Here is a 21,661-nt window from a genome sequence, read left to right as displayed (position 1 = left end):
ACGGCCCCAGAACAGATCCTTGTGGTACGCCTCTTGTAACTGAACTCCATTCTGAACATTTCCCATCAACCACCACCCTCTGTCTTCTTTCAGCTAGCCAATTTCTGATCCACATCTCTAAATCACCCTCAATCCCCAGCCTCCGTATTTTCTGCAATAGCCTACCGTGGGGAACCTTATCAAACACTTTACTGAAATCCATATACACCACATCAACTGCTCTACCCTCGTCTACCTGTTCAGTCACCTTCTCAAAGAACTCAATAAGGTTTGTGAGGCATGACCTACCCTTCACAAAGCCATGCTGACTATCCCTGATCATATTATTCCCATCTAGATGATTATAAATCTTGTCTCTTATAATCCCCTCCAAGACTTTACCCACAACAGACGTGAGGCTCACCGGTCTATAGTTGCCGGGGTTGTCTCTGCTCCCCTTCTTGAACAAAGGGACCACATTTGCTATCCTCCAGTCCTCTGGCACTATCCCTGTAGCCAATGATGACATAAAAATCAAAGCCAAAGGCTCAGCAATCTCTTCCCTGGCTTCCCAGAGAATCCTCGGATAAATCCCATCAGGCCCCGGGGACTTATCTATTTTCAGCCTGTCCAGAATTGCCAACACCTCTTCCCTACGTACCTCAATGCCATCTATTCTAATAGCCTGGGTCTCCGCATTCTCCTCCACAACATTCTCTTTTTCTTGAGTGAATACTGACGAAAAATATTCATTTAGTATCTCGCCTGTCTCTTTAGACTCCACACACAACTTCCCATCCCTGTCCTTGACTGGCCCTACTCTTACCCTAGTCATTCTTTTATTCCTGACATACATATAGTAAGCTTTTGAGTTTTCCTTGATCCTACCTGCCAAATACTTCTCATGTCCCCTCCTTGCTCGTCTTAGCTCTCTCTTTAGATCCTTCCTCGCTACCTTGTAATTATCAAGCGCCCCAACTGAAACTTCGCACCTCATCTTCACATAGGCCTCCCTCTTCCTCTTAACAAGAGATTCCACTTCTTTGGTAAGCCACGGTTCCCTCGCTCGACGCCTTCCTCCCTGCCTGACCAGTACGTACTTATCAAGAACACGCAGTAGCTGTTCCTTGAACAAACTCCACATATCCAGTGTGCCCAACACTTGCAGCCTACTTCTCCAACCTACCCCCCCAAGTCATGTCTAATGGCATCATAATTGCCCTTTCCCCAGCTATAACTCTTGCCCTGCGGGGTATACTTATCCCTTTCCATCATTAACGTAAACGTCACCGAATTGTGGTCACTGTCCCCAAAGTGCTCACCTACCTCCAAATCGTAACACCTGGCCTGGTTCATTACCCAAAACCAAATCCAAAGTGGCCTCGCCTCTTGTTGGCCTGTCAACATATTGTGTCAGGAAACCCTCCTGCACACATTGTACAAAAAACGACCCATCTAATGTACTCGAACTATATCTTTTCCAGTCAATATTTGGAAAGTTAAAAGTCTCCCATAATAACTACCCTGTTACTTTCGCTCTTGTCCAGAATCATCTTCGCCATCCTTTCCTCTACATCCCTAGAACTATTTGGAGGCCTATAGAAAACTCGCAACAGGGTGACCTCTCCTTTCCTGTTTCTAACCTCAGCCCATACTACCTCGGAAGAAGAGTCCCCATCTAGCATCCTCTCCGCCACTGTAATTCTGTTCTTGACTAGCAGTGCCACACCTCCCCCTCTTTTGCCGCCTCCTCTGAGCTTACTAAAACACCTAAACCCCGGAACCTGCAACAACCATTTCTGTCCCTGCTCTATCCATGTCTCCGAAATGGCCACAACATCGAAGTCCCAGGTACCAACCCATGCTGCCAGTTCCCCTACCTTATTTCGTGTACTCCTGGCATTGAAGTAGACACACTTCAAACCACCTACCTGAACACTGGCCCCCTCCTGCGAAGTCAAATCTGTGCTCCTGACCTCTATACTCGTAATCTCCCGTACCCTAAAACTACAATCCAGGTTCCCATGCCCCTGCTGCATTAGTTTAAACCCCCCCAAAGAGCACTAACAAATCTTCCCCACCCCCCCCCCCCAGGATATTTGTGCCCGTCAGGTTCAGATGTAGACCATCCTGTCTGTAGAGGTCCCACCTTCCCCAGAAAGAGCCCCAGTTATCCAGCAATCTGAATCCCTCCCGCCTGCACCATCCCTGTAGCCACGTGTTTAATTGCTCTCTCTCCCTATTCCTCATCTCATTATCACGTGCCACGGGCAACAACCCAGAGATAACAACTCTGTTTGTTCTAGTTCTGAGCTTCCATCCTAGCTCCCTGAAAGCCTGCCTGACATCCTTGTCCCCTTTCCTACCTATGACGTTAGTGCCAATGTGGACCACGGCTTGGGGCTGCTCCCCCTCCCCCTTAAGGACCCGTAAAACACGATCCGAGACATCACGTACCCTTGCACCTGGGAGGCAACATACCAAACGTGAGTCTCTCTCGCTCTCACAAAATCTCCTATCTGTGCCCCTGACTATCGAGTCCCCAATTACTAATGCTCTGCTCCTCTCCTCTCCTTCCCTTCTGAGCAACAGGGACAGACTCCGTGCCAGAGGCCCGTACCCCATGGCTTACCCCTGGTAAGTCACCCCCCCCACAAGTATCCAAAGCGGTATACTTGTTACTCAGGGGAACGACCGCAGGGGATTCCTGCACTGACTGCTTCTTCCCAGTCCCTCTTACAGTTACCCATCTATCTCCAATCTTTGGTGTAACTAATTCCCTGAAGCTGCTATCTGCCTCCCGAATGATCCGAAGTTCATCCAACTCCAGCTCCAGTTCCCGAACTCGGTCTTGGAGGAGCTGGAGATGGCTGCACTTCCTGCAGGTAAAATCAGCAGGGACACTAACTGCATCCCTCACCTCAAACATCCTGCAGGAGGAACATTGCACTCCCTTCCCTGCCATCCCTCTAACTTCCAAGCTTCTTTTGGCTTTGTCTAACCAGCATTGAATTCACTTTATAATGGGTTTCATTATTGGCTTCACGTGACACACCATTCAGATTGCAAACAAACTGAGAGATTTGATTTTTTAAAAATGTTTTAGATTGTGATACTGAATTAAAATATGAATTGGTACAGTATATAAGGATCAATTCAGATATGCAAACGAAAGATTAATTTGGGCACTGCTGTGCAAAACCTATTTGGAAGAATTAAGAAAAAACAAAGTACCATATTTTTAAACTTGCCTGTGTAAAGTATTTCTCGTGTGTCCATTGGCTTCATCTTAACAAATATTAAATACACCTACATAAAAAAGGTGACTATTATTTTAACTTGTCATTTTTGCTTTAAGTGTCTTTAACTCTTAGCTAACCTAAACACGTTAAATAATGTCTTTGTGGTGTCTTTCTGTAGCTTTTTAATACTGCTTTGGTCTGCTGACAGGCTTTTTGCTGTAACTTCAGTAATCTGATCCAAATCTGCAAAACTAACCAGGTTTAAACCACTTCTTTGCTCCAGATCTAGAGTATTTCAGATGTCCCATCACCAAATTGCTGATATCGGTTGAAGGATAAAAATCTTTTTCCTTTTAAATTTTCAAATTTTTGGTTGCTGATAGTAACTATGAAAATAGCCACAGTTTATTCTTTGAGATTATATCATGCTCTGTGATCACATGGCTGAATTCTGTATTATGAACTTATACCTCCACTTAGTTTGAAACTTTATTTTTGTTATTTTCAGCTTTGATGTCATTTTTCTGTTCTTCACAAATGCTTTTGTTTCTGGTAACAAAGTGCAGAAAGACTGTAGTAGATAGATATGTGTACGTGTGAAAGAATCTTGCTGAAAGCGAATTGTTCTTTGTATGTCTACTACTAAGGCAATATGACAGGAGCCAACTATCGTGAATGTTTCTCACACCACCTGTCCATCTGAGGTTGACATGCTGCTGTTGGTCACATTTTTTCTGTTTCATTGCTTCAAGACAGCATGCTGGTATTCGTACTGACTGACACAGTGGTACTCGCCACTTGCCAACATCATTTGATTAGTTAATGTGTTTTCCAACTGTTTATATTAATGTTGCATAGCTTGAGTCCCTTCATGTCTTCCTCAACCTGTCTACACCCTTTGATATGATTGGGCATGTTTCTCATCTCCATGCTGTTCCTTGGCGACATAATCAAAAAACAGTATCAATTTTCCAATGTACACCCAGCTCTAACTCTCCACCACCTCTCTTAACCGTTCCCCTGTTTCTCAATTGTCAGACTGCTTGTCTGATATTCAATACTGGATTAATTGTATTAGGTTTAGTGTATATAGGTGGAGGGCATTGACTGGATGATTGCTTGAGCACATACAAAGAGACCCTCACTGACACATGGTTTGGGTCATGTGAGAAGATCAATACCTGTCATGTTTTGTTTTGTGAATATATCTATTCCAAGTAGAGACTAGCTCTGGTTTCTTCCTTCAGTTGGCTATCAGAATTATAACACTGGATTTGCAGAAATTTCCTCTTAAGTATTGGAAAGAACCAAGTTGTTGCCTTGTTGCTGACTCCATCTGTCTTCCTGGCAATTGTAAAAGGCTGAATCAGACTGTTCACATTCTTGGTGTCGTATTTGACCCTGAGGTGAGCTTCTGACTACTTTTTCTTTTAAATATTCATTCATAGATTGTCAGTGTTGCTGACGAGGCCAGTATTTAAGTGTCCATTTCTAATTGGCGTTGATGATCTGGGATTGAGCCAGCTATCGCGAACTGCTGCAAATCTTGTGGTGTGGGTAGATACACCCACAATCTGTTGGATTTTGACCCAATGCTAGTGAAGGAAAGGACGTTCAACTCCAAAGCAAGATGGCTTATGATTCTGAGGGGGTTGGATGGTTTTCCCATGTATTTGCTGTCCTTCTTGGCAGTAGAGGTTGCAGATTTTGAAGGTGCTATTGCACAAAATTTAGCAAATCTATTAATAGGTAAAATGGTAGGCGATCAGTGGGAGAAATTCAAAAATACTTTCGCACATGTTACCCTTGCCAATAAAAAGCCATGAACAACTAAAGAGATGAGTGACAAATTAAAACTGAAAACAAAGCATACCAAAAATAGTGCAGATCCTGGTAAATGGAAAGACACGGGGACATATTTTTAAGGTTTTGGGCAAGACATGCAAGGTGGATGTGAGTAAGAACATTTTTAGCGAGCAGTAATAATTTGGATTTTGCTGCCAATGAGGTTAGTGGAAGTAGAAACAATCAATTATCTCAAAAGAAAATGAGATGGCCATTTGAGGGAAATAAGATGGGTTGTGGGGAATTGCAGGGGAATGGAACTGAGTGGATTGCTTTACAATGAACCAGCATAGATTCAATGGGCCAAATGAACTATGAGCAACAACGGGTGACAATTTATACATGCAAAGAATCACCAAAAAGAACTATGAAAGGAAACTTGAAAGATTTATCAGAATTAACACAAAACATTTCTACAATTACATGAGGAAAGGTGAGGTGGTCAGAAGGGAATTTGGACCCCTTGTGAACTGATGATGGTGATGTTGTCAAGTGAAATGGAGGACATACTAAATTACTTTGTGTCAGTTTTTACTGTAAGGAAGAGACCACCATGCCAGATATCCCAAAGTGCCAATATTGAATGAGAGAAGGACAATTTAAAGATTTTTTTAGCATTGTTAATACAATAAAATATGCCAAGATGCTTCACAGGAGCATTACAAAACAAAATATGACACCAAGCCACATAAGGAGATATTAGATCAGATGACCAATACCTTGACCAAAGAGGTAATTTTTTAAAGAGTGTCTTAAAGGAAGAAAGCAAGATACAGGGAGGATATTCCAGAGTTTAGGGCCTAGGCAACTGAAGTCGTGGCCAGAAAAAGTGAAGTGATTTTAAATTAGGGATGCTTAAGAGCACAGGAGTACAGATATCTGAGAGTTGTGGGGCTGGAAGAGGTTTCTTAGAGCAAGGGGTTAGCTAATCGAGGGATTTGAAACCAGAATAAGAATTTTAAAATCGATGCTTGACAGGAGCCACTGTAGGTCAGCAAGCGCGGGGCTGACTGGTGAACAGGATGTGGTGCGAGTTAAGGCATTGGCAGCAGAACATGGGATGACTTGAGGCTCAGAGGGTAGAATGTGGGAAACAACCAGGATTTATACCAAGGTTCGAATGGACTGCCCTAATCTCGACTGTTCCCAGGAAGAGGAATGGAATTGACAGCAAGACAACAGAATTTGAAGTAGGGACTGAAAACATTGGCTTCAATGTTCTAATATTTGATTGGAGGTCATAGAATCATAGATGTATACAGCAAGCCCTTTGGCCCAGCTTGTCCATGCTGCCCAGTTTCTATCACTAAGCTTGCCCGCATTTGGCCCATTTCTCTCTAAACCCACCCTGCCCATGTAACTGTCTAACAGCTTTTTAAAGGGAAAAAATTGTACCTGCCTCTACCACTGCCTCTGGCAGCCCGTTCCAGATGATCACCACTCTGTGAATAAAGTTTCCCTCTGGTCTCTTTTGTATCTCTCCCCTCTCACCTTAAACCTATGCCCTCTAGCTCTAGGGGCCCAGGCTGGCACGGGAGGCTGCACAATGTGTGCAGCAGGGCCAACGTGCATGGGGCGCTCTGATTCCCTCCAGGTTCACTGACTGGGGGGGGTTTGGCCAGGGGCACGGACACCACATCCCCCCCCCCCCCCCCCCCCCCCCCCCCCACCCCCACCCCCGTGATACATACCAGCCACTCTACAGGGTGCGGGCTTTGGGTTGGCAGTAACAGCAGGTCTTGGGTTGGCAGTAACAGCGGGTTTGGTCCATGGGATGGAGGATGATGACGACCTGCACTGTGATCAGCTCTGGTGCATTTCTGCTCATTCAGTCCTGGATATCGAGTAGTAAGTCTGTAATTTTAACAGTAATATAGGAATTGAGAGAGGTGGTAGTTAGATAGACCTGGGTGTCCTCAGCTTGCATGTGAAAACTAATGCCATGCTTTGGATGATGTTGCCATGGGGCAGCATGTAGAGGAGAAATGGGAGTGGTTAAGAATAGATCCTTGGAGATACCAGAGATAATGGTGAGGGAGGAGTAAGTGAAACCATTGCCAATGATTCTCTGGTTCCAATTAGGTAAATAAGACTGGAACTAGATGAGAATAGTGCCACCCAACTGGACGACAGTGAAGGGGCGTTAGAGGAGAATGGTGTGGTCAACCATGTTAAAGACTGCAGACAGTCAGGAAGGACAAGGAGGGAGGGGTGAGTTTGCCTTTGTCATAATCATGCAGGATATCATCGGTGACTTTGACAAGAGCTATTTTGGTACTGGGGCTGGACCGAAACCTGACTAGAGGGATTCAAGTTCTGGGAAAGATAGGTATGGATTTGAAAGGCAACAACTGATACAAGGACTTCGGTTGCATCTGAACCAGAGGGGCACCAATATCCTGGGAGGGAGGTTTTCTAGTACTCTTCGGGAGGGTTTAAACTAATTTGGCAGGGGAATGGGAACCGGATTTGTAGTCCAGCAACTAAGGTAGCCGATATTCAGGACGCCAAAGCGTGTAATGAGGCAGTGGGGAAGGGAACACTGACAAAGGAGAGTACTTGCAGGCACGGAGAGGGGTTGAAGTGTGTATACTTCAACGCAAGAAGCATCAGGAATAAGGTGGGTGAACTTAAGGCATGGATCGGTACTTGGGACTACGATGTGGTGGCCATCACGGAAACTTGGATAGAAGAGGGGCAGAAATGGTTGTTGGAGGTCCCTGGTTATAGATGTTTCAATAAGATTTGGGAGGGTGGTAAAAGAGGTGGGGGGGTGGCATTATTAATTAGAGATAGTATAACAGCTGCAGAAAGGCAGTTTGAGGAGTATCAGCCTACTGAGGTAGTATGGGTTGAAGTCAGAAATAGGAAAGGAGCAGTCACCTTGTTAGGAGTTTTCTATAGGCCCCCCAATAGTTGCAGAGATGTGGAGGAACAGATTGGGAAACAGATTTTGGAAAGGTGCAGAAGTCATAGGGTAGTAGTCATGGGCGACTTTAACTTCCCAAATATTGAGTGGAAACTCTTTAGATCAAATAGTTTGGATGGGGTGGTGTTTGTGCAGTGTGTCCAGGAAGCTTTTCTAACGCAGTATGTAGATTGTCCGACCAGAGGAGGGGCAATATTGGATTTAGTACTGGGTAATGAGCCAGGGCAAGTGATAGATTTGTTAGTGGGGGAGCATTTTGGAGATAGTGACCACAATTCTGTGACTTTCACTTTAGTAATGGAGAGGGATAGGTACGTGCAACAGGGCAAGGTTTACAATTGGGGGAAGGGTAAATACGATGTTGTCAGACAAGAATTGAAGTGCATAAGTTGGGAACATAGGCTGGCAGGGAAGGACACAAGTGAAATGTGGAACTTGTAGCACCTGTTCCTTGAACGTGTCCTTGATACGTATGTCCCTGTCAGGCAGGGAAGAGATGGTTGAGTGAGGGAACCATGGTTGACAAGAGAGGTTGAATGTCTTGTTAAGAGGAAAAAGGTGACTTATGTAAGGCTGAGGAAACAAGGTTCAGACAGGGCATTGGAGGGATACAAGATAGCCAGGAGGGAACTGAAGAAAGGGATTAGGAGAGCTAAGAGAGGGCATGAACAATCTTTGGCGGGTAGGATCAAGGAAAACCCCAAGGCCTTTTACACATATGTGAGAAATATGAGAATGACTAGAGCAAGGGTAGGTCCGATCAAGGACAGTAGCGGGAGATTGTGTATTGAGTCTGAAGAGATAGGAGAGGTCTTGAACGAGTACTTTTCTTCTGTATTTACAAATGAGAGGGGCGATATTGTTGGAGAGGACAGTGTGAAACAGATTGGTAAGCTCGAGGAAATACTTGTTAGGAAGGAAGATGTGTTGGGCATTTTGAAAAACTTGAGGATAGACAAGTCCCCCGGGCCTGACGGGATATATCCAAGGATTCTATGGGAAGCAAGAGATGAAATTGCAGAGCCGTTGGCAATGATCTTTTCGTCCTCACTGTCAACAGGGGTGGTACCAGGGGATTGGAGAGTGGCGAATGTCGTGCCCCTGTTCAAAAAAGGGACTAGGGATAACCCTGGGAATTACAGGCCAGTTAGTCTTACTTCGGTGGTAGGCAAAGTAATGGAAAGGGTACTGAAGGATAGGATTTCTGAGCATCTGGAAAGACACTGCTTGATTAGGGATAGTCAGCACGGATTTGTGAGGGGTAGGTCTTGCCTTACAAATCTTATTGAATTCTTTGAGGAGGTGACCAAGCATGTGGATGAAGGTAAAGCAGTGGATGTAGTGTACATGGATTTTAGTAAGGCATTTGATAAAGTTCCCCATGGTAGGCTTATGCAGAAAGTAAGGAGACATGGGATAGTGGGAAATTTGGCCAGTTGGATAACGAACTGGCTAACCGATAGAAGTCAGAGAGTGGTGGTGGATGGCAAATATTCAGCCTGGATCCCAGTTACCAGTGGCGTACCGCAGGGATCAGTTCTGGGTCCTCTGCTGTTTGTGATTTTCATTAATGACTTGGATGAGGGAGTTGAAGGGTGGGTCAGTAAATTTGCAGATGATACGAAGATTGGTGGAGTTGTGGGTAGTAAGGAGGGCTGTTGTCGGCTGCAAAGAGACATAGATAGGATGCAGAGCTGGGCTGAGAAGTGGCAGATGGAGTTTAACCCTGAAAAGTGTGAGGTTGTCCATTTTGGAAGGACAAATATGAATGCGGAATACAGGGTTAACGGTAGAGTTCTTGGCAATGTGGAGGAGCAGAGAGATCTTGGGGTCTATGTTCATACATCTTTGAAAGTTGCCACTCAAGTGGATAGAGCTGTGAAGAAGGCCTATGGTGTGCTCGCGTTCATTAACAGAGGGATTGAATTTAAGAGCCGTGAGGTGATGATGCAGCTGTACAAAACTTTGGTAAGGCCACATTTGGAGTACTTTGTACAGTTCTGGTCGCCTCATTTTAGGAAGGATGTGGAAGCTTTGGAAAAGGTGCAAAGAAGATTTACCAGGATGTTGCCTGGAATGGAGAGTAGGTCTTACGAGGAAAGGTTGAGGGTGCTAGGCCTTTTCTCATTAGAACGGAGAAGGATGAGGGGCGACTTGATAGAGGTTTATAAGATGATCAGGGGAATAGATAGAGTAGACAGTCAGAGACTTTTTCCCCGGGTGGAACAAACCATTACAAGGGGACATAAATTTAAGGTGGAAGATATAGGAGGGATATCAGAGGTAGGTTCTTTACCCAGAGAGTAGTGGGGGCATGGAATCCACTGCCTGTGGAAGTAGTTGAGTCGGAAACATTAGGGACCTTCAAGCAGCTATTGGATAGGTACATGGATTACGGTTAAATGATATAGTGTAGATTTATTTGTTCTCAAGGGCAGCACGGTAGCATTGTGGATAGCACAATTGCTTCACAGCTCCAGGGTCCCAGGTTCGATTCCGGCTTGGGTCACTGACTGTGCGGAGTCTGCACGTCCTCCCCGTGTCTGCGTGGGTTTCCTCCGGGTGCTCCGGTTTCCTCCCACAATCCAAAGATGTGCGGGTTAGGTGAATTGGCCAATGATAAATTGCCCTTAATGTCCAAATTGCCCTTGGTGTTGGGTGAAGGTGTTGAGTTTGGGTAGGGTGCTCTTTCCAAGAGCCGGTGCAGACTCAAAGGGCCGAATGGCCTCCTTCTGCACTGTAAATTCAATGATAATCTATGATTAATCTAGGACAAAGGTTCGGCACAACATCATGGGCCGAAGGGCCTGTTCTGTGCTGTATTTTCTATGTTCTATGTTCTATGTTAGGAGAGGAAAGGGGAGTTGGGGTTTGGACAGTAGTTTGCAAAGACGGTGGGATGAAGAGTTGCTTTATTTTTAGGAGAGAAGTGATGACATTTTAATAAGCAGGATAACAAGGGGTGGCACAGTGGTTAGCACTGCTGTCTCACAGCATCAGGGACCCGGATTCAGTTCTGGCCTTGCGTGACTGTCTGTGTGGAGTTTGCACTTTCTTGCCATGCCTGTGAGGGTTTCCTCTGGGCATCCAAAGATGTGCAGATTAGGTAGATTAGCCATGCTAAATTTCCCCTTTAGTGTCCAAAAGGTTAGATGGGGTTACTAGGATAGGGTGGGGGCTTAGGTAGGGTACTCTCCCAAGGGCCGGCAAAAACTCGAGGGGCTGAATGGCCTCCCTCTGCACTGTAGGCATTCTATGATTCCATGAACACCTGAAGAGATAGAACTATTTGACAATATTGGATAACTAGAAGGAGAAGTTGGATGATCAGTTTAATGGGAATAGTATCGAGAGAGCAGGTCATTGGTCTCATGGATATGATGAGTTTAGAGAGCAGTTGAAAGGAGATAGACAAACTAAGAGAAGAATGCAAAATCAAGGCAAGGGCAGATGGGGAAACATTGGTGAAAGTTTGGCCAGGTGGGCTAGTGGATGAGAGGTACATGGCAGAGGCAGCTGATCAGATGGCCTCAATCTTAGTGACAATAAAGCCCATGCACTTGTTGGAGGGTTTCGGAAGAAGACCTGGATTAGAGAAAATAAACTGGAGGATTATGTGTATTCCAGGATGATTCTGGAATAGTGAGCAGTCTTAGCAGACGAGAGCAGGAACCGATAATGCTTTGTGATTCAGATAGATCTGGCGGCGGATACTTGTACCTGTTCTCCCAGTTCCTATGGACCTAAAGGAGCTGAGATGAAGGCCATACCAGAGGGAACGGTCAAGTTGAGGCAGTGCTTTTAATGGGAATGAAGGCATTAAAAGAGGTGAAGGTGCATTTGAGCAAATTCGTAGCTGCAGAAAAGTTGCAGCGAATGTAGAGAGTTCAAAGTACCACAGTTCACAGGTACAGAGCATAATCAAAAGGCTAATGATGTGCTGACCTTTTTACCTAGGGGAATAGAATACAAGGAGTTCAAGTCCTACTTCAGCTATACATAGCCTTTGTTAGGCCACAACGGGAGTATTTTGAACAGTTCTGGGAACCACATCTTGAGGAAGGATATACTGATCTTGGAGGGAGTGCGGTTTTTGAATGAAACCTGGACTTGAAGAATTACACTAATTTAGAAGGTTAAGGAATGATTTGACTAAAGTTTTCAGTTTTTCAGAGGAACGTGTGTGGGTGTTTTGGAGGAAACTGTGTCCACTAGTTTTGGAGTTTAGGACTGGGGGCAGAATCTGATCATTGAGGGGCGGATTAGGAAACCCTTCACACGTAGGGTGGGACAAATTTTGAACTCTGTTCCACAAATAGTAATCGCTGAACCAGTTGTTGATTTCAATACTGAGATTGATAAGACTTTTTCTCAGCTAAAGTTGTTATGGGATGTGGGAAAAGGTAGATATACAGAGTTGCCTCACAGTCTTGGTGAATAGGCAAAATTGTGGCAGATGGAATTCCGTGGAAGAAAGTGTGATATTATCCATTTTGGACCAAAAAGGGATAGAACAGGGTACTTCCTAAATGGGAAGAGGTTAAGTATGTCCAAAGAGACTTGGGGGTTCAGGTGCACATATCTTTAAAATGCCATGGATAAGTGCAGAAGATAATCATAAAAGCTAATGAAATGCTAGCCTTTATATTTAGAGGATTGGAGTATAAAGGCACAGAAGTTATGCTGCGTTTATACAAAACCCTGGTGAGACCCCACTTTGAGTACTGTGAGCAGTTCTGGGCACCACACCTGAGGAAGAATATATTGGCCGTGGAGAGAGTGCAACGTAGGTTTACAAAAACAATACCTGGACTACAGGGGTTAAGTGACAGGTGGGATTATACAAATTAGGCCTGCTTTCGCTAGAATTTAGAAGGTTTTCAAAGGTTAAGGGGTGATCTGATCGAAGTCTTCAACATATTAACAGGAAAAGACAGGGTAGATAAAGATAAACTATTTCCACAGATTGGAGATTCTAAAACTAGGGGGCATCGTCTAAAACTTAGGACCAGACCATTCAGGAGCGATGTTGGGAAGCACTTTTCACACAAAAGGGTGGTGGAGGTTTGGAACTCTCTCCCACAAACAGCAGTTTAAGTTCGAACAGTTGTTAATTTTTATCCAAAATAGATTTTTGTTGAGCAAAGATATTAAGGGATATAAGCCAAAGGCAGGAAATGGAGTTACGCCACAGATCAGCTATGATCTCATTGATTGGAGGGACAGGCTTGAGGGACTGAATGACCTACTCTTGGTCCTATGAGTCACGGCCTCGTTGAATGGTAGAACAGGCGCTAGGGGTTAGCTTTGGCCTTCTGTTCCTATTTTCCGACCAAAAGATTTGATAAGTTAAACATCCAGAACGGAGGCCGGCGGGGGGGGGGTTATTGGCAGTGGTGGTGCATAAACCTAAAGACTGGTCATTCAGGGGAGATAGTAGTAAACATCTGGAACGCTTTCCCAAAAACGTTTCGAGGTTAGGTTAACTAAAAATTCAAACTAACAGTTAGATTTTGTTAGATAAGGGTATTAAGGAAAATGGATGTAAAGTTGAAATACAGGTAAACCACTGACTAATAGAATAGAATAAAAAAATTCTTATAAGGGATGTGGACATCGCTGGCTGGGCGAGCAATTATTACCCTTGGACTAAGTGCCTTGCTCGGCCACTTCAGAGGGCATTTAAGAGTCAACCAGATTGCTGTGGGTCTGGAGTCACATGTAGACCAGACCAGGTTAGGGTGACTGATTTCCTTCCCTAAAGGGCATTAGTGAACCAGATGTTTTTATTTACAACAATCGATAATGGTTTTGTGGTCACCATTAGACTTTTAATTCCAGATTTTTATTGAATTCAAATTTCAGCATCTTCCCTGGTGGGATTTGAACCAAGATCCCCAGAGTATTAACCTGGATCTCTGGATCACTAGTCCAGTGACAATACTGCAATGCCATCACCTCCCTCTGAATTGTGTACTCCTGATCCTATATTCCATGAGTTCTGTTATTTACTCTATTGCCAATTGTTATTTGTATTAATCGTTATCTTTAGTTTTATGCCTCCTTGAACAATTACATGTCAACTGTAAAAATGTGTGCATTATTCTTTCTCTCCTTAAAAGATCCTTAAATTCTCCATCATTCTTCTGTTCCTGATCCTCTTTTAAAAGGAAGCTCAGTCACTTTTATTTGCTCCGCACTTTTCAGATATAGACATGTTAAGTGGGAGACCTCATCAGAGTTGTTTTGTCTAATGATTAAACCTTTGTTCATCAAACTACCTGCACATCTTTTTGTAAATGTTGCACTTCTAGCTGTTTCACTTTCCAGCACAGGAAACTTCCACACTACTATTTTGAGAGTAGGAGAAAGGGCCAGAATAATTTTTGTAATATCCTACCATATAAGATATATATTTTAATATATGCACCAACATTGTTATCCAAAAATTAACTACCAAGAGAACGTTTTCAGCATTTGTTTATCATGTGAGCACTTGGAAGGAGCCTACCTTGCTTTCCCTTTTTGAGCATTGAGCTTCAGTTCCTGTGTTGGAAAATGCTGTTCTTAGAATTTGCCAGAACTTAATGAACCAATAAGCTGGATATGTGCATTCCAATGCTCTTTAATATTTTATGAATTTTTGCCCTGGGTAGTATTTGTTCTGTCTGACCCACAAAGCTACAGTGCCATTGATACTGCAGTAAATTGCTAATTTAACTATTAAATGTGAACCGAAAAATGTTGCAGAAATAAAGTTACAGAAAGCAAAAGCACAAGCCACTGAGATCAAACCACCAATAAATTGGTCTGTTGACTGCACTGTACTTTGCAGCGAGCTAATATTGGATTGGATTTGTTTATTGTCACGTTTACCGAGATACAGTGAAAAGTATTTTTCTGCGAGCAGCTCAACAGATCATTAAGTACATGAAAATAGAATAAAAAGAATATACATAATAGGGCAACACAAGGTGCACAATGTAACTACATAAACACCGGCATCTGGTGAAGCATACAGGTTAATCAGGTCAGTCTATAAGAGGGCCATTTAGGAGTCTGGTGTGGGGAAGAAGCTGTTTTTGAGTCAGTTTGTGCGTGTTCTCAGACTTTTGTATCTCCTGCCCCATGGAAGAAGTGTGGAGCAAGTCCCTGATTAAGTTTCCAACAAGATCAATAATATTCTTAAATGATTAGGTTTGGAGAAATATTGCTGTGGGGCATGAATAGGGTAGGAACTTTAAGTGAAAAAAATCATTTTTTAAATCTTCATATACCTGAAGATATGGAAGCTTTTCATCTTACATAGGTGCATTCTATGGTGTTTGCAGCTGACCTCCACTGCTGCACTTTTCATGGACAGAATTTTAAATGCCAAGGTTGGAGGGAAGCATTGGAGGAGCCGGTAGAGGGCAGGTTTGGTAGTGTGGGTGCTTAAAGCCCCCAAAAGTGCTGGTGCATTCTGACCCCACCCACTTCCAGGTTTAGCACTGGCATGCATGAAGGCAAGAAGGAAAGACCTTTAGAGCTGTGGGGTAAGCAATTTTAAAAGTTAAACAGTCAATCAAGTGTGGATTTAACCCTAGATTCTGGCTTTATTAATTAGCAAAATGGATTCCAAAACCCTGTCCGGGTCAACAAGGCGAGAATAACGAGTATATAACTAGACCTAGATCTGGTCCTGTGTAATGAGACAGGATTGATTCAGGATCTCATAGTTAGGGATCCTCTCGGAAGGAGCGATCACAATATGGTGGAATTTAAAATACAGGTGGAGGGTGAGAAGGTAAAATCAAGCACTAGTATTTTGTGCTTAAACAAAGGAGATTACAATGGGATGAGAGAAGAACTAGCTACGGTAGACTGGGAGCAAAGACTTTATAGTGAAACAGTGGAGAACCTTCCAAGTGATTTTTCACAGTGCTCAGTAAAGGTTTATACCAGCAAAAAGGAAGGACGGTAAAAAGAGGGAAAATCGACCGTGGATATCTAAGGAAATAAGGGAGAGTATCAAATTGAAGGAAAAAACATACAAAGTAGCAAAGATCAGTGGGAGACTAGAGGACTGGGAAATCTTTAGGGGGCAACAGAAAGCTACTAAAAAAGCTATAAAGAAGAGTAAGATAGATTATGAGAGTAAACTTGCTCAGAATATAAAAACAGATAGTAAAAGTTTCTACAAATACATAAAACAAAAAAGAGTGGCTAAGGTAAATATTGGTCCTTTAGAGGATGAGAAGGGAGATTTAATAATGGGAGATGTAGAGGATGAGAAGGGAGATTTAATAATGGGAGATGAGGAAATGGCTGAGGAACTGAACAGGTTTTTTGGGTCGGTCTTCAGAGTGGAAGACACAAATAACATGCCAGTGACTGATGGAAATGAGGCTATGACAGGTGAGGACCTTGAGAGGATTGTTATCACCAAGGAGGTAGTGATGGGCAAGCTAATGGGACTAAAGATAGACAAGTCTCCTGGACCTGATGGAATGCATCCCAGAGTGCTAAAAGAGATGGCTGGGGAAATTGCAAATGCGCTAGTGATAATTTACCAAAATTCACTAGACTCTGGGGTGGTCCCGGCGGATTGGAAATTAGCAAACGTGACACCACTGTTTAAAGAAGGAGGTAGGCAGAAAGCTGGTAATTATAGGTCAGTGAGCTTAACTTCGTTAGTAGGGAAGATGCTGGAATCTATCATCAGGGAAGAAATAGTGAGACATCAGGATGGAAATTGTCCTATTGGGCAGACACAGCATGGGTTCATAAAGGGCAGGTCGTGCCTAACTAATTTAGTGGAATTTTTTGAGGACATTAACAGTGCGGTAGATAACGGGGAGCCAATGGATGTGGTATATCTGGATTTCCAGAAAGCCTTTGACAAGGTGCCACACAAAAGGTTGTTGCATAAGATAAAGATGCATGGCATTAAGGGGAAAGTAGTAGCATGGATAGAGGATTGGTTAATTAATAGAAAGCAAAGAGTGGGGATTAATGGGTGTTTCTCTGGTTGGCAATCAGTAGCTCGTGGTGTCCCTCAGGGATCAGTGTTGGGCCCACAACTGTTCACAATTTACATAGATGATTTGGAGTTGGGGACCAAGGGCAATGTGTCCAAGTTTGCAGACGACACTAAGATAAGTGGTAAAGCAAAAAGTGCAGAGGATACTGGAAGTCTGCAGAGGGATTTGGATAGGCTAAGTGAATGGGCTAGGGTCTGGCAGATGGAATACAATGTTGACAAATGCGAGGTTATCCATTTTGGTAGGAATAACAGCAAAAGGGATTATTATTTAAATGATAAAATATTAAAACATGCTGCTGTGCAGAGAGACCTGGGTGTGCTAGTGCATGAGTCTCAAAAAGTTGGTTTACAGGTGCAACAGGTGATTAAGAAGGCAAATGGAATTGTGTCCTTCATTGCTAGAGGGATGGAGTTTAAGACTAGGGAGGTTATGCTGCAATTGTATAAGGTGTTAGTGAGGCCACACCTGGAGTATTGTGTTCAGTTTTGGTCCCCTTACCTGAGAAAGGATGTACTGGTGCTGGAGGGTGTGCAGAGGAGATTCACTTGGTTAATCCCAGAGCAGAAGGGTTTGGATTACGAGGAGAGGTTGAGTAGACTGGGACTGTACTCGTTGGAATTTAGAAGGATGAGGGGGGATCTTATAGAAACATATAAGATTATGAAGGGAATAGATAGGATAGATGCGGGCAGGTTGTTTCCACTGGCGGGTGAAAGCAGAACTAGGGGGCATAGCCTCAAAATAAGGGGAAGTAGATTTAGGACTGAGTTTAGGAGGAACTTCTTCACCCAAAGGGTTGTGAATCCATGGAATTCCTTGCCCAGTGAAGCAGTAGAGGCTCCTTCATAAAATGTTTTTAAGATAAAGATAGATAGTTTTTTGAAGAATAAAGGGATTAAGGGTTATGGTGTTCGTGCCGGAAAGTGGAGCTGAGTCCACAAAAGATCAGCCATGATCTCATTGAATGGTGGAGCAGGCTCGAGGGGCCAGATGGCCTACTCTTGCTCCTAGTTCTTATGTTCTTATAACGGGGGACCATTGTTCAATTAAAACTTCAAAGCGTGAAAATGAACATCTGCTGGGTTACCTATGTGACAAGATTACAGAATTTGCTCCCAAGATCAAAATTTCACTGCTTCACAGGTGATTTCCATTACGTGGAAATCATTCCTACCTAATTTTTACTTTACTCCCTTTGATCTGATCTTCGTTGATGTCAGCCTTCACTTGCGGCATAGGAGCAGCTTATGAAGCACTACTATCGACCTTTGGTCAGGAGCAGCAGGAGCATCACAAGCAGCCCCACAAATTGTCTTCTCCTCATCCATATGATCCACAACATGAACAGAGAGAGGGTGTACACATCAAGCTCTGTGTACCCCCAACAGAGGGTCCACAAGCAGAGAATCCATTCTGATGATTCACCAAGCTAAGGGCTTTCATAGTCTATCATTGCTGTCATCTGCAGTCTCCTGGAGCAAGCCCTCCTGTCCTGTGGACACCCATTGCCAATGGCCATCAAGATGGCTACCACTGGAGGATCACTCTGGTTCTCTGCCTCTCCCTGAAGTTGTGTGCTCTTTTCCCCTGCAAGGAGAGGAAGCAAAGTTTGAGTGTGAGAAATGTCTTGTGAGGAGAGGAATGAAGAAGGTGACTGTGAAGCCTGGGTGGAAGATAAGATGAGGGTGAGTGTTGGCTGTTCAGAAGGGTATGTGAGGAGGTAAGTGCCTTGAGCGAGATAAACGAGTGGAGCTGCAAGATGTGTTAGCCCAAGGGGGACTATGCAGAAGAATCCTGGGACAGCCAAGGTGTGGGTGTCCACTCCTGAATCTGTTATACCACTCGCCTTTCCTGCTTTTATTAGACCATTGAACTTCTTGAGGCTCCTGCTGCCATGTCTCTTCATTCCTGCGGTGGATGATACCTCAACAAGCAATGTAGAATTCAGCCATTCTGACTCCCAGAGGGTTCATTTATTGGCCAATCCTTCCTTTGTTAAATTTTTAGTGCCGTTTTAGTCAAGCTTATTCAAACTGTTTGAAAGCTCTGATAAAAAGCTCCGGTAAACATGCTGAGGATTGCATTGAACCCCATCCAAAAGATTTACACATGGCAACACCTTCCTCCTAAAGAAAGAAAATGAGTTATTAATGCAAGGAGATAAAGAAATTAGAATGCCTTTGTGACAAGTCATGGAATGAAAATGGTCTTGATGATGGCCAAGAATCATCAATACTATTTTCTGACTTGGAATCCATGCAAGTTAGTAAAATTACTATTTCCACTTCCAACTTCCCTAACCTCCTTTTGAAGGTCTTTCTGGTTGTAGCCAGGCTGAATATTTCTAAGCATTAAATGGACATTTTTAAAACTGGACATATGTGTCATGCCAGTGCTGCAATTTGGCATTTTGTTATTGGTATAAATGCTTTATGTAATAGCGGATTAAGAAAATATATTGTCTCAGAACTCTATCTCTAAAGAACTATCAGCAACCAAATTATGACCAGATTTAAAAAAAATTATTTTACCGTTTTTGATTTGGAATAATGTCAGTTGCACACATGTGTTCTCAAGAACTACTTGCGTTTTTGGTATTCTCTTATGACCAAGACTGCAGAATTAGTGATTTTGTTGGTAAAATCAACTGATGTCTGTAATTAGCTTTATTCTTCACTGATCATGTTTAACATTTATGTAGCTTTTAAAAATTTAACTACAGTTGATATAAAGGTTAGTAGTATGTTTAGGTTCAGTATATGTTGACATGAAGTGGAGTTTCTCTAAAAATATTGAATATGCTAATTTATTGAAAGAATGCATTACCTGTCAGACACCAAACAGTATGTTTATATTGTTTTTTTTTTCTTTCTTTCAATCAACCACCCATTTTACCTTTCCTTCTGATCTGTTTCTGCTTTATGGATTGCCTCGTTGGGACAAACCGTTGGCTTTCAAAAATCACAGAGCCAATTGTGAAGAATGGCAGGCCTGCAACATCGCACAGTATGCACTCCTTTCTCCACCAGTACACAGGCTCTTTCAAAAAGCCCCCTCTGCGGAGACCCCATAGCGTGATTGGTGGGAGCCTCGGCTCTTTCATTTCCATGCCCAGGAATGGTGGTGGTAGACTAGGTGATTACCAAGAGATTGTCTGTCTGTATAGTTATCTTACACCTAAATGTTTGTCACAATATTGAATTGTCTTGTGCATGAAATAATTTGCTATCTTCATTATTATTTCAATGCAAATTTGATTTACTGTAAAATTGTTTTGAAACCAAGTTTCTTGGAGTTTTTTTCTGCATGGTTTTTGTTTCTTTACACAAGATTTAACCTCCAGTCTTCCAGGTAAGTGCTGGTAAATTTAATGTGTGATATGTACCTATTAGTTTCCGGGATGTACAACTACATTTTTAAGTTGATTCATTCCCAAAAGTACCTTCTTCAGCGAACCAGTAAGTAACTTTGTGAAATAAACTTGACATTGGTTGGCGATGAAGCTGACTTACAAAATTTGGCACGGACAATGTTTGTTTGTAGTTGAATGTAGAAATAGCATGGTTTGTACATGTCAAAAATGTCAATCTTTATCAAAGTATTTCACAATAATGTATTCTAAAGCTTACATTATTTGCATATTTACAATAGGAATCCAGTCAGTGGACTTTGTGACTGGAAATATTTTTGCATGTATCTTTTGGAAAAAGTACTTTGGCTGAGTAAATGTTTATATCTTAATGCCTGTATTCAAAGGTGTTATTGGAAAAAATAGATCATGAGCAATATAAATTCTCATAAACCTTGGATGTACTGCATGTTCATTTCCACTGTAACAATATGCATAATTGAAAAGTTAGGTAGTTTTATGTAAATAGTTGGCAGTGCAACACATAATAATATTTAGGGGGGGAAAAAAAACACTTTCCAGTTCCTATAATCCCTGCCGAAAACAATTTCAGAAAAGTTAGGTAGTTTTATGTAAATAGTTGGCAGTATAACATATAATACAATTTAGGGGGAATAAAACAAAATAAACACTTTCCTGCTCCTCTAATCCCTGTCTAAAACAATTTCAATGCATAAATGCTGTTGCATATAGGTTCTTCTGGGAAGATCTTTCAACACATTGTGCCTCCTCAATTACATAAATGACTTAAGTTGAACTGCCTCTATTGAAATGATCAAATCTTTATTTATAATGTATAAATTTAGAGTGCCCAATTCTTTTTTCCCCAAATAAGGGGCAATTTAGCATGGCCAATCCACCTACCCTGCACATCTTTTGAGGTTGTGGGGGTGCGACCCACGCAGACTTGGGGAGAATGTGCAGACTCCACACAGACAGTGACCCGGGACCGGGATGGAACCTGGGTCCTTGGTGCCATGAGGCGGCAGTGCTAACCACTGCGCCACCGTGCTGCCTGGTGAAATGATCAAATCGACACCTCTTCCAGTATAAACTATTTGAGCTGCTAATTCTCATAACAAAAATAATAACAACTGCATATTGCGAAGCGTATAATATTGTGCTTGCTGCTGATTAGGCCAGAAGTTTAAAGTATGAATTTATCTGAGAATCAGTTTGCATGGAGTTCGATTATGCATGCTAATATATTGGGTTAAATTTACATCAAAAA

The 21,661-nt window shown here is 42.8% G+C and overlaps 1 protein-coding gene across 1 annotated transcript in view; it reads left to right on the top strand.

Annotated features, from left to right (window-relative positions):
- Positions 1–21,661, top strand: part of cdk17 (cyclin dependent kinase 17) — a 334,713-nt gene that overhangs the window by 93,157 nt on the left and 219,895 nt on the right. The window contains 1 exon segment of the mRNA XM_072471934.1: positions 19,989–20,156. Within this exon segment, the coding sequence (XP_072328035.1) occupies positions 19,989–20,156 (168 nt within the window).

Source organism: Scyliorhinus torazame, chromosome 13 (assembly GCF_047496885.1).
Source record: "Scyliorhinus torazame isolate Kashiwa2021f chromosome 13, sScyTor2.1, whole genome shotgun sequence".
NCBI classification, from domain to species: Eukaryota; Metazoa; Chordata; class Chondrichthyes; order Carcharhiniformes; family Scyliorhinidae; genus Scyliorhinus; species Scyliorhinus torazame.
The sequence above is the reverse complement of the archived record's forward strand: the minus strand, read 5'-3'. Positions and strand labels throughout refer to the sequence as shown.